The sequence below is a fragment of the Quercus lobata genome, chromosome 1 (assembly GCF_001633185.2).
Source record: "Quercus lobata isolate SW786 chromosome 1, ValleyOak3.0 Primary Assembly, whole genome shotgun sequence".
Classification (NCBI taxonomy): Eukaryota; Viridiplantae; Streptophyta; class Magnoliopsida; order Fagales; family Fagaceae; genus Quercus; species Quercus lobata.
This window is the reverse complement of record NC_044904.1, coordinates 13,661,099-13,673,747: the sequence shown is the minus strand read 5'-3', so window position 1 is coordinate 13,673,747 and position 12,649 is coordinate 13,661,099. Positions and strand designations below refer to the sequence as shown.

General features: G+C 34.6%; 1 protein-coding gene across 1 annotated transcript; it reads right to left on the bottom strand.

Moving 5' to 3' along the window:
- Positions 1-9,278: 9,278 nt before the first annotated feature.
- Positions 9,279-11,135, bottom strand: LOC115979980 (arogenate dehydratase/prephenate dehydratase 6, chloroplastic-like). Its single transcript, XM_031102123.1, has one exon. The coding sequence runs from the start codon at positions 10,915-10,917 to the stop codon at positions 9,616-9,618; it is 1,302 nt and encodes a 433-aa protein (XP_030957983.1). The 5' UTR covers positions 10,918-11,135; the 3' UTR covers positions 9,279-9,615.
- Positions 11,136-12,649: the final 1,514 nt, after the last annotated feature.

The window sequence follows — 12,649 nt, the reverse complement described above, 5'->3', positions numbered from 1 at the left end:
TTAAATTCTAAATTCTTTACAGAAATTTTAATTCACCATGTGGAAAAGAATAGCTATATATATAGGTTAAAGGAAAATCCACACATAAAGTGACTGTATCATTGGAAAGAACCAGAGAATGACCGTAACAAGTTGACTAAAGATAAAAGTGACTTCTTAAAGAGAGTTAACAACCAATTTGAACTAGACATGGGAACTTGTCCTGAAAGTACTAGGTTCTGAAGGGAGGGTCAATGTTTTTTCCTGGAATCTTGAGAGTCTTAAGCTTAGCTCAACTGCAATCCTCCAAAAGTTGGTGTGAAACCCTTGAAGTCAAGACACCATGAAGGACTTTCATTTCTTTTCTTTTCCCTCGTTTATTTTTTTAGGTTGGGAGAGAGTATTTGACCACACGCTGCTTTTATTCTTTACTTTCCGAGCAATGATACACTATACTGACTACATATTCAAACAATTTGACAATTTTTTTCACACTTATTGAGTTGAGAAAGTTTTTATTTGGCTCATTATTCACATAATTTTTTTTATCTATTATTAATAATCTACTACATTAGCGGGTATCAAATTTTTTGTGTCTAAACTTTTTTTTTTTTTTCTACTAAAATATACTTATAATCTCAACTCAAACTTCTATGTATGAGAATGACAGAAGCTAATTATATAAGTTATTTTCTGCACGTACAAAGCAAAGAACGTATATGTTGAATAGATTAGCTGCTGGTGTGCCAACTGCCAACTATAAATTATAAAAGACGGCTTTCCTTTTACACCAATGTTTGACTCTTTCCAAGTATGGACCCAGAGACCATTCAAACTCAGTGTGAGTTTAACAAGTACCATAGTCATCATAGATTTTTCTTTATTGAATCTCCAACCTATATGATTTTGTAATTTAGCATATTGGTTTGGAAGGAATGAGCAGAAGTCCAAGCGTGCATTGGGGGTGGTTGGTTTTGGGGTTTTTTCAATCCAATCTGACTTTTTCATAACTTTTTCGGATTGAGAAATTTTAAATTGTTTAATTGAAATCATTTTGTCATGCGTATTGTTTGAGCAGAAACCAATTTTTCTAAATACAGTCTCTTTTAATGTTATATTGCAGGTGGTTTGAAGTGGTTGTCTAAAGTAAAATATGACTTCTTGGATTAAAGAAAACTTTTTGTATGAAATGCAAGTAACAGATGAAAAATGAAAACAAGTAATTGAAATTCGAAGTTGCTGGATTGAAGTGAATTATAATCTCAACTCAACTTTCCAATTATTGATCTAGAGACTATTCATGATTCACCATTCTAACCCGTGTGAGTTTAACTAATAATTAGTACCATATTTATGCTTTATTCCTGAAAACTAGTTATCAACTTATCATACGTTCTTCAATATTGAATCTCTATCAACTATGATTTTAATAGTTAAAAAAATAATGATAATTATGATTTTATAATTTAGCATTGGTTTGTTGAGAATGAGTAGAGGTAGTGGTGTGTATGGCTCAACTTGGGTTGGTTGTGTTCATTTCGACATGACTTTCTCAGTTTAAGAATTTTTCAAACCAATTCATTGTAACTCTAAAAGCAACCCAACCTGGGTTAGGTTGAGTAAATGTCGAACTAGAGTCATTTTGTTGTGTCTATTAAAATATTTATTTCTATTACCGCATACCCTTAGTACGATGGTCACTCTATAAATATAAGTGCTTATGGGGTGTGGGGGGCAAAAGCCAGGATTCAAATCTCTAAAAGAGAGTTTCACACACATATACACTTAGATTAGGCTAGAGTAGAAATTCTATCTTGTATAAAAAAAAATATATATATATATATATATATCCATCCAACTATTTAAATACATTGTTTAATCAATTATTATAATTTACATAATATTTCAATTTCATCAAAACTAGGTTTTGAAATACTAAATTAAATCAAACTAGTACATTTACACCAAGTTTCAAAATTCAAAATAAATTAAACTAGCAAATTTAAATTAATATATATATATATATATAAAATTATTAAAAGCATGAGTTGGGTCCTTGGCAAAAAAGAATTAAAAAAAAAATGAGTTGGGTCAGGTTACTTGGGTTAAAATTTTTGTCAACACTCAAACCAAGCTTCAAAAAAAATTTGTGACTCAACCCATTAACCTATGAATGGTCTTCAACAATTAATTTATTTCATTTGAATTAATTTAATTTTCAATATTTCACCTACAAAATGACCATTTTGCTCTCAAATTACATAATGACTCATTAAGTTGTGAATTTTGCCCCTATATTAAATACGAAATTTTATGAACATGTAAGATAACTGTAAGGTCACAATTTGGGGTCCAAGCCTAAATATGTATGGAGTCTTGGTCCAATGACCCGATACAATGAATTTATAGAGAAATGGGTTGGAAACTCGGGCCTTAACGAGTTAGACGCGCGACCAACATGTCACAATCATAAAGAAAGAAAAGATAACATCCATTTACTATGGAGTGTCGTCCTCGGATCTCATCCAAGGAGGAAGTTGATCCTTAATATGTTGTTTTTTCTCCTTTGTTCCCAGTCCCCCCCTTGTTTTTGCTTTATCCTCTATTTTATACTGTCCTCCTTCCATCCCCACTACCCACGTGTAAATTTAGATTAATGTGCTGATACTTGTCCCATCAGTCCCTCCCCAAAGTCGTTGGGAGTGGTTGTAAATGCTAGAAAGCAGGGTTCAGTTAGTTGCAGAATACTTAATGCATTGGCAGCAGCTTTTTCTTAGATATTTCCATGCCTCTCTTTGTCCTTTTCTTTCTTAATACTTATCCTCTTTCATGGAGTGGTCCGATGTATCACCTTCAGATGGCTGACCGTCCTCTTTCTCCTCGGCCTGGCCTGTCCGAGGAGGAGTTCGTCCTTGGGTGGGCTTCCTCGTTTATCATCCCCACAATAACAATTTTATCCTTGGATGTGTTAAAAAGACCATTCTGTCCCTTTTCGATATTTTGCTTAAAATATAAGTTTTTTTTTTTTAAGTTTGGTTTAGAAATATATATATAATACTAAAACATACCCTAACCCCCTTAGGTCTTGAACCTAAGACCCCACAACCCCTCGGCACTAAGTACCTAGGGAGGTGCCATTACTATTAGACCAACATAATCATTGTCAAATATTGCTATCAACCACTAAAGCAGAGTATAGAATAATAACAAGGAATCCCAGAAAGTAAATAATTGATGTAGCTTACGAGAGATATATACCAGTTAATTCAGTATTGCATTGTGATAATCAATCAGCAATATGCTAGACTAAAAAATCATTATTTCATGTTCGGATTGAACCGAGTACATGGTGGTGCACAATCATTTTGTGAGAGAGAAAGCACTGCAGGAAGAGATTAAGACGTGCCAAGCCAAGATTGCAGGCCAAGTTGTAGACATGTTCGCTAAAGAACTTAGCACTACTAATTAGTAACTACCAAGTTCATAGAATTCAGGAAGTGACTTGATATAATGACAAAAGAGGAATTTGAAATTGTTGATGATAAGTGGAGTCGTATTTGATGTCAAAGTTTCAAATTATCCATAATTTCTTTTGACATCATATTTCTCATTGATTAGTAGTAAGTTTCTTAGCCATATGTTCTTATTTGGAAAAAGATTTTTATGATCCTATATATAATTGAAGCAATTACACCATAAAACTCAAAATGCCCATTGTTTTGTGGACGTTGAAATGGAAAAGATAGACAAAGAAATGAAGAATGACATGAACGACCGGCCAGGAAATGCCGATGTACGTAAGCTATAGGTGGAATGGGCGTCATAGTGAAGTGTGGTAGCTTTCAACCACTAATAATAAGAGGCACATCTTCACCTACCACAACCCATTTCATCATCTCCTCCTTTCCTTACCAAACCCTCTTTTTCTCACTTTAACTTTATGTTTTCATTTATTTTTTTTTCCTCATTGTGTTCAATATGTTTTTAGTTGATTAAAACACTATTCTAATGAAAGTATTAGTGTTCACCTTATACTATAATTTATTCATTTTCAATGCTAATGATTAGGATAACAATTGTTTATCTTAACAATAATAATGGGATAAATATAAAACCCTATTTATTTTACTAAGGAAAAAAGTTTGGTGGGGAAAATGATAGAAGAGCAAATTTGAGATATCTAAAAAAATCATCATCTAAATATATGAGCCGAAAATGACTTCATTTTCAACATTATTTGTTTTTATTATTCTCTCTACGTACGTGGTTTTCAAACTTACTTGGTTGGTTTGTGTAAAAGTAAGAATCTAGATGGAAGTAATACATAATGCCAATCTTGGGTCTTAAAGCTTGACTTGTTCTCCTTCATCAGGGCCAAATAAATAAAGCTTGACTTATTTGTCATAGTAATCAAGCGTGAAGTTAAAAAATTTGCTTCACTTGGTTGGTGAGCAAAGATTGGAAAGCTTCCTAATAAAGCTAAATGTGGAAATCCATTCAATTTAACGTGCATTTCTCAAGGTACTTTCATTATCTTATCAATTTTTCTTTTTCATTTTTTAAGTGCTTGATCAAATGTGAAAGGAAGGCCTACTAAAATTCTAGTGGATTAATTCCTTTATTGCCTAGCTAATACACTAAATAAAACATTTAGACAAATTAAAAAGACTATCGCATCTAATTTTCACATAATATATAGATATATGCACCACATTTTGTGCCCATATCTAATATTCGATAATGCATTTGACAACACAAAAAGAAAGTTTGAGGGTATAACTTTTGTACCGCAACTTTAATATAATTGATTATGAGTGATGTAATATTTAATCTGTGAGAAAATAATAGACAGTCACTTTCAGTCAACTACTGAGCAACCAATATAGTCGTATATGCCTCAATAGAATATTTGCGCATAAAATTATGCAGCCAATATAGCGGCAACGATGTACAATTTGATTTTACATAAATAAGAGTGGGGCCTAATATTAATGGGATATAGATAAAATATTGATAAAGGCATATGCCAAAGTAAACGAAAGACCATAGAAATTCAGCCAAAAAGACATGGCTCCCACACAAAGATGCAAATATCCCTATCTAGAAAAAATTGGTTTTTGCCCATTTCAAAAAAACAATTCAGCATTTTGCCCTCTTTCCTAAATTAATTAGGGAAGTGCTCATCTTTTGACACTCAATTTTCTCAAAATTAAGTTAAGCCCTATAGTAACGTTTTTAAGGATCCTATAGTGACGTTTTAAGGACCGATAGTGGCGTTTTGTAATCCGATTTCCATGAAGTTGAGTTATAGGTAAAAAAAAGAAAAAAAATTGCATGTAACTCGACTTCATGGAGATCGGATTACAAAACGCCACTATAGGTCCTTAAAACGTTACTATAGGCTCCTTAAAACGCCATTATAGGGCTCTAGATTTTTTTTTTTTATAACTTAATTTTGAGAAAATCGAGTTTTAAAAGAGGGACATTTTCCTAATTAGTTTGGGAAAGGGGACAAAATGCTAGAATTTTTTTTTTAAAGAGGCATTTGCCCATTTTCTCCTATCTTAAAAGCTTCTTTCAACATTTGCTTATGAAATATATACTTTATACTGGAAATGTATGAGTCTTGCATGGAAAAGAAAATGATACGTTTATGCATAAGAAGTCCTATATATTGATAGAAGGGTAATACCGTAACAGCACTCCATTTGATGCCTAAGCTGAGAGGTATGTTTAGAACTTCAGTTCTTTCTCTTTCGCCTTCTCCTTCTCATCTATCTATTCTATATTATTTTTAAGAAAATTAGCCTCTTTGAACTATTCTATATTATTTATAAGAAAATTAGCTTCTTTGAATTGGACTTTTATATAGTTCAAAAATACTCATAAACTTTATTTTTAACAGAGAAACTTGAGGACAACTGGGTAAAAATATATATTCAAATTCACTTAAATTTCCTACAAAGTAGAACATTCTTCTACTAATCCATGTTTTCAAAACAAACTTATCCATTTTTTTTAAAGGAAAATTATGACACTAAACAAAAGAAAAAAAAAAAAAAAAGCCTTTTCGCACGCACAAAGTACGTGTGATGAGGCTAGTTTATAATAATAATAATAATTCCATAGTTAGGATAAGGGATTTAAACTTGAATGTCTTCATTGAAAACACTAAAAATTGTCTCATATATAAAATAAATTAAAGAACAAAACTTAGGTACAATAACTAAAGGGGGTGTTTGGTTTGTTGTGATATACACTTGATGTGATACACATTACAATAATATGGTATTAAGGTTTTTAGTTTATTTGATTTTTTCTAATATTACCATTGTAGGGATAAAGGGCCCAAAACCATATGTTGGGCCTTGGGTTTTGTCCAAAGACATTGATAGGTCCGAGGAGGAGCAAATAGTTGTTACATGTTCCCTGTTAAAGTCTCATAAGTAAGGAATAAAGCTGTAAATGAACTAAGCCGTTCATGAATAACTCGGGTTCGGCTCGATAAAAAGCTCGTTCATGTTCGTTTGTTTACAAATAAGTCAAGCTTGAGCCTTAGTTTTAGGCTTGTTTGATAAACAAGTCGAGTTCAAACAAAAAAAATTGTTCGTGAACAATAGGGCTCGATACAAAACATGCCGAGCTTAACCTTGTTTATAGCTTGATATATGTTTACTAAATAAACTTATTATTATGATATTACACATGTTTTGAAATGTTAATTTATAACTTGTTTATTCATATATGTTTTGAAATCTTAATTTATTTTGATTTGTGAAGATTATAGTTGTATGAATGACAAATGTGGATGTAAAGATTGTATTTTGAACTGTTACTCAAGTTATAGACAATAAATGATGATGGATGGATTTAATCATGTAAAGTTGTAATTTGGACAAATTCTAATCACGAGTGTTAGAAGCATGATAAAATGAGTGTATATATATATGTATGCATGTATGTATGTATTTATGTATATTTGTTTACTTGATTTTTGGTGATATAAGCATTTAATGATGCAATTTTTTTGATCCCAAGCTAAAAAACTTAACTTGAGTTCAAGTTTGAGCTTGATATAAAACTCGAGCTTGGCTTGACTAATTAATCAAGCCAAGCCAAGCCAAGCTGAGCTCAAACTTTTTGGCATTCTCACAAGCTCAATCTCAAACATTGTTTTTAGGCTTGTCTCAAGTTCAAGCCAATCTTGAGCATTTGTTTTTTATTGACGAGCCAAGTTCAAACACACACTACTCGGCAAAACTTGGCTCGTTTACAGCCCTAGTAAGGAACGAATGAAAGATGGTCCGAGGAGGAACTCCTCCTCGAATATGATGAATATAGTTCAAAGTACGTACTCCAACTATTAGAGTAATCCTCCAAGAAGCTCCAACGATAGGAACATGCCTCATGAATATACGAAAAAGAAGGAAACCTAAAAATATCTAAGGAAAAGCTGCCACCATCGTATTAAATGCACTGCAGCTACTTTTCTGGCCGCATTTATATGGAGAAGACCTCTAAATAGTGCTACCGTGGCTACCACAACTTACAGAGAACCAGAGATGGTGTTTGATGGGACAGGTACTCAAGTAAGGGCTTGGATAATTAATAAGTGTAGGATGAAGATGGTCCAAAGGAAGATATATAATGTGAAAGGCTCTTCATGAAGAAGGAGAGAGAAAAATAGGGAGAAGAAAGACTGTAACAATCTAAACTATCTTTGCATTCATTTGTGATTAAATTATACAAGGGGGACCTCCTCGGATTGAAAATATATGAAGATCAAATCTCTTATTTGTGTTTGACAGTCATTCAAATTAAATCTATCCGTTATTTAATTCATTAGAGCCTAGTTCTTCAACCCACTCTTTACAAATTTATTGTACTGGGCACATTGGGCCAACATCCTATACATTTTAGGCTTAGACTATAAATCGAGACCCTACAACCATAATTTAAAATTACAAAATATATTACATTACCTTAATTTTATCATCTTCCTAAATAATGTAATGTTGTATTCTTATATTGAGATTATATTAATGTAATATTACAATAATGTAATATTACATTGTAATGTTGTCACGGTGAACCAAACGTCGTCTCAGTGTAATACATTAGATTCTCCAATTAATTTCAAAAACATGGTTGTATTGATAAATGAAATACAAACACCTAATAAGAAAAATTATGAATATATATTATGCATGAGAAACCTTTACTAACTTATTGTGATCGATAGTGTCTTTCATCACTTGTAATAAATAGCGGAGCCATTAGTTGCATTTAAATGTTGTAGGGCATATCAGTTTGGATCGATGTTGAATATGAATTTTAAAAAAAAAAAAATCCATTAGTTCCTAGAAAGTTGGATATACAATTAACAAAGAGAGATGGGTCCTTTCTCTATTTATTATAGAAAGTTGCTTGAACTTGAAGAAATAGAAATTTCATGACCAAAGAGAGCACAAAATTAGTTGGACAAAATTTTGGATTTCATTTATTTTGTTAAAGTAGTTGGACAAAAGATCAAATAAGTAAATGCAACTTGTAGAAAATCAGACACAATACTTAATTCTTCTTGTTGTTTAAGATACTCATTTTTTATTAGCATTATTTAAGAGGGATAAAACTTAAATACATTATCTTATGTACTGTTCCTTAGATTCTTCTCTTAAGATTCAATCATGTGTCTATTTAACTAAGAGATGTACTTCTATTCTATGAGAAAAAAATTTACATGACAAAATCTTAAGAAAAAAAACTTAAGAAATAGCACCTAATTACTGTAACTAAGTCTTGGTCAATTAAGAACTTCAATTAAATGGTAAAAAAAAAAAAAAAATTAAGAACTATGACTTAAAGACAGGTTGCAAGATTACCAAGGAACACAACACAAGCAACGATTTAAATACTATAATAACAGACAATTTGGGTATCTTTCACGATTGGAGAATCTAATCTCTAATTGCCATCCAAGTTAGACTTTTATATTGATTCTCAAAAGAAAAAGAAAAAGAGAGAAACATAAAGAGTTTTGTATTTATTAAAATAAGCCCCCACTTGGGAGAGTACACCTATATTTATTAAGGCCATTACTTCCATTGATGGACAGTTGCCTTCCGGTCATCAATCGAGACAGGCTTGACTGGCTGATGAATTAAAAATAAATAAATAAATAAATAATAATCATATGATCAAGAACCATAATTTTGGACAAAAGATAGGACAAAGGACAACGTTAGAGATGAGCTAAATAGCATAATAAATAGAATATATATATATATACATCTATACCATTCTCATTGAAAGAAAGAAGTCCATAATTTTTTTATCTGGTCCAAATTTCCCAAACAAGTTTAACAAACACAGTTTGGGCGGTTGATATTCACACTTACACGTAGCCACCAAAAACTCTGTGGCTTCACATCTTTGTTTTATATCACCTACTTTTACATACACCTACCACCAACATTTCTTACTTCTTTCCATCCATCCTTCAAATTATAAAATAAAAAAAAGAAATATAATTCGAAACCAAAAAAGGAAAAAAAATATTAAAAAGAAATTTCGTTTTTTTGTTTTTGTGCAAAACAATAATAACATTTGTTAAGAGAAGAATCGGAGCATTTTTTGCTAATCTCCACCGGAAGGACACCAAGGCGTCATATCCATTGGATAACTACCCAACACTCGCAAAAACGTCGTGAACTCCTGAACCTCAGCCAACGCATTTTGAGCTCTGACGTCAGCCATAGACGCCTCGAAGTCCACGTAAAACATGTACTCGAAATGCTTAGCGGTCCCCACATTCGCATCGTCCACCAACCTGATCGGACGGTTGCGGTGCGGCCTCGACTCGATCTTCGTCAGGCTGATGTTCCTGAACGCGAACGCCGACAGCACCTTGAACAGCACCGACGTCCCTTTCTCGTGCGCGAACACAATGCTCGTCTTGAATGGCCGGTCGGTGCGAGGTATTATGGGCTCTCGGGCCAGCATCACGAACCGGGTCACGTTGCTCGAGTCGTCCTGGATTCCGTCCGCGAGTATGTTCATCCCGTAGAGACCCGCGGCGCGTGCGCTTGCTATCGCCGCCGTGTCCCGGAGGTTGTTGGCGGCGACGAACTCTGCCGCTCCCGCCGTGTCGTCGACGGCCTCGCGGGCGACGTTGAGGCCCAGTTTCGTGAGGGTGAGCTCGCACTGAGCCAAGGCTTGCGGGTGTGAGATGACTCGGGTCAAGTACTCTTTTCGGACCCCCGGTAAAGCCAAGAGGCAGTGGTGTACGGGTAACTGTACCTCGCCGACTATGTGGAGGCGGTGGCGGAGTAAGAGGTCGTAGTTTCTGTGTATTGAGCCGCCGAGTGAGTTTTCGATTGGGAGCACAGCTCGATCGGCGATCCAAAGCTCCACGGCTTGGAAAGCCACTTCGAACTGGTCACAAGGAATGGCTTCGCAGTTCGGGTAAGCTTTTCCGGCCGCGGCTTCAGAGTACGCGCCGGGAACACCTTGGTAAGCAACCCGGATTTGCGACCCGTGCATCGGAGCCGGCGACAGGTCTGTAATAGTTAACGGCCTCGCCGGCGGCCTGTTGTTGTTGTTGATGTCCGCGGCTGCGAGGTCAGTTTTGTTCTTGTCGGTGATGGGAACAAGGTTGAGATCGATGGTCTTGTGGCCGTTAACGGCGGCGATATGGTCAGCTGAGCCGTCGGAACCGGTTCCGGATCCGGGTTTTTCAGTGGGTTGTTCTTTGGAAACGACTTTACTGGTTAAGATAGCGCAGGAGCTTTGCCAGTCGGCTCGACTCAAACCGACGCCGTTCGGGAAGTTGACCGAGTCGGATCGGTAAACGCATTGGATTGAGGCGACTCGGAACGGAGCGAGTCGCGGGCGAGTTGCCCTGATGAAGGACTGCGAAGGAGGAGCAATAGCCTGCATAGTTGTTGTTAGTGGAAATAATTGAAAACAAAAAGTGGAATAGGAGAGAGACAGAGAGAGAGAGAGAGGGGGAGGGTGTTTCTGTTTGTGTTTTTTTTGTTTTTGTTTTTGGTGTTTTTTTTTTTTTTTTGTGTTTTTGGTATTGTTTAGATTTGTATAAAGATAATTGAAGCTTGTTGTTCTCTGAAATGAGAAACGGCAAGCTGAGAAATGAACGAGGGGTTATTGGGCTTATATATTAAGCGGAGAGTAGGAGGAGTAGTAGACAAGATGTTAGTTTGGTCAATCTCACACCTACCCCCGCAATACACCCCCTCTGGACTCCCCCCAACTCTCTATTTTTTTTTTTTCCTACTTTTATATTCTCTCTCTTCTAAGTTTTAACACTTTAGCTTGGTCTAAATTTGGCAACAGATTAAAAACTAATTTTTTATTAAATTATTTTGAGTAATGTTATCAATACAAACTATTTTAAAATATTTTTACAAATTACTAATGTAACAAATTTTTACTAGTTTTAATATAAATCAATTATTAATATCACATTTTTACTTACAATAATTACATAATCAGTTTGTAAAAATGTTGTAAAATAAGTTTTTCTGTAACATTACTCAATTATTTTTGCGATGATATGTTAGTAGTTTGTAAACTCGACATAGTAACTTTGCTTTCCAAATTTACTATATGAGTCTTAAAAAATATATTTCCATACAAGTCTTATAAAAATCTTTGTTTCTAAAAAAACAAAGGAAAAGTCTTATAAAAGTCTTTATAATAAAATTGGTATAAATTTTGCTTTATTTTGAAATTTAAAAAAAAAAAAAAAAAAAACTAGTAATCGTGAAGACTAGTACACGAAAAGGAGAGAGGGGAAAAAAAAGTTTCCTTTCTATTCTTTTTACTTTTGGAAAATATTTCAATAATGCAACAAAGAAAATTGCATTATGAAATTGAAACGTGTTGTTGGAGGTAAATTACAAATGATTTTTGTGATTTATTTCCTCATTAATTGGGAAAAAAAAAAAAAAAAGTGCATGGGGAAGTATGACTTTGACTAATATGTCTAGTTATTTTTGTTGTAGCCTACCAATTAATGAATAAGTCATCTTCCTCCAATTATTTAATCAGACACACGGTTAGTCTAATCTCAATATTTAAAAATTTGCTACATTAGTTTTCAAAATATCCTACAAACGGTACATATTGTCTGTGGGGCGCAAATGATTTATGGGCCAGGCCCATCTACCCAGGGAGAGTCCAAAGGCCCAAACCGAGGAGGATTATGGCCCAAGTTCAACGAAATAGCCTTTGGGTACCGCCGAGGGTAGTTCAGTCCTCGGTAGACCCACAGTACCCCCAAAGGGAAGGGTAAAAACGGTATAGGACTGGAACATGGAAGAAAGATCTAAAATATCCAGGAAAAGCTGCTGTTATTGTCATTTAATGTTCTGAACCCGACAGGGCCGCATTCTTTGGCTCTTACAACCACCCCCAACGACTTTGGGGGATGGACTGATGGGATAAGTATCAGCCATGTAAAGATTGACCCTACACGTGGATGAAGGATAATGAACACAGGCGAGTATAAAAGGAAAACTAAGTAACTTTGGGAAGGGGCTGGGAAAAAATGGCCAAAAACAAGAGCCTCCCAGCCCACCTCCAGGAGAAGTACTCTAGGGGTGACGATCGTTTAACCTCGTATGAACGCCATGAAAAACCCATCGCCTAT

What these genes read in the sequence shown, in the direction of transcription:
- LOC115979980 (XM_031102123.1), bottom strand. Translation starts at nt 10,917, where the DNA reads ATGCAGGCTATTGCTCCTCCTTCGCAGTCCTTCATCAGGGCAACTCGC.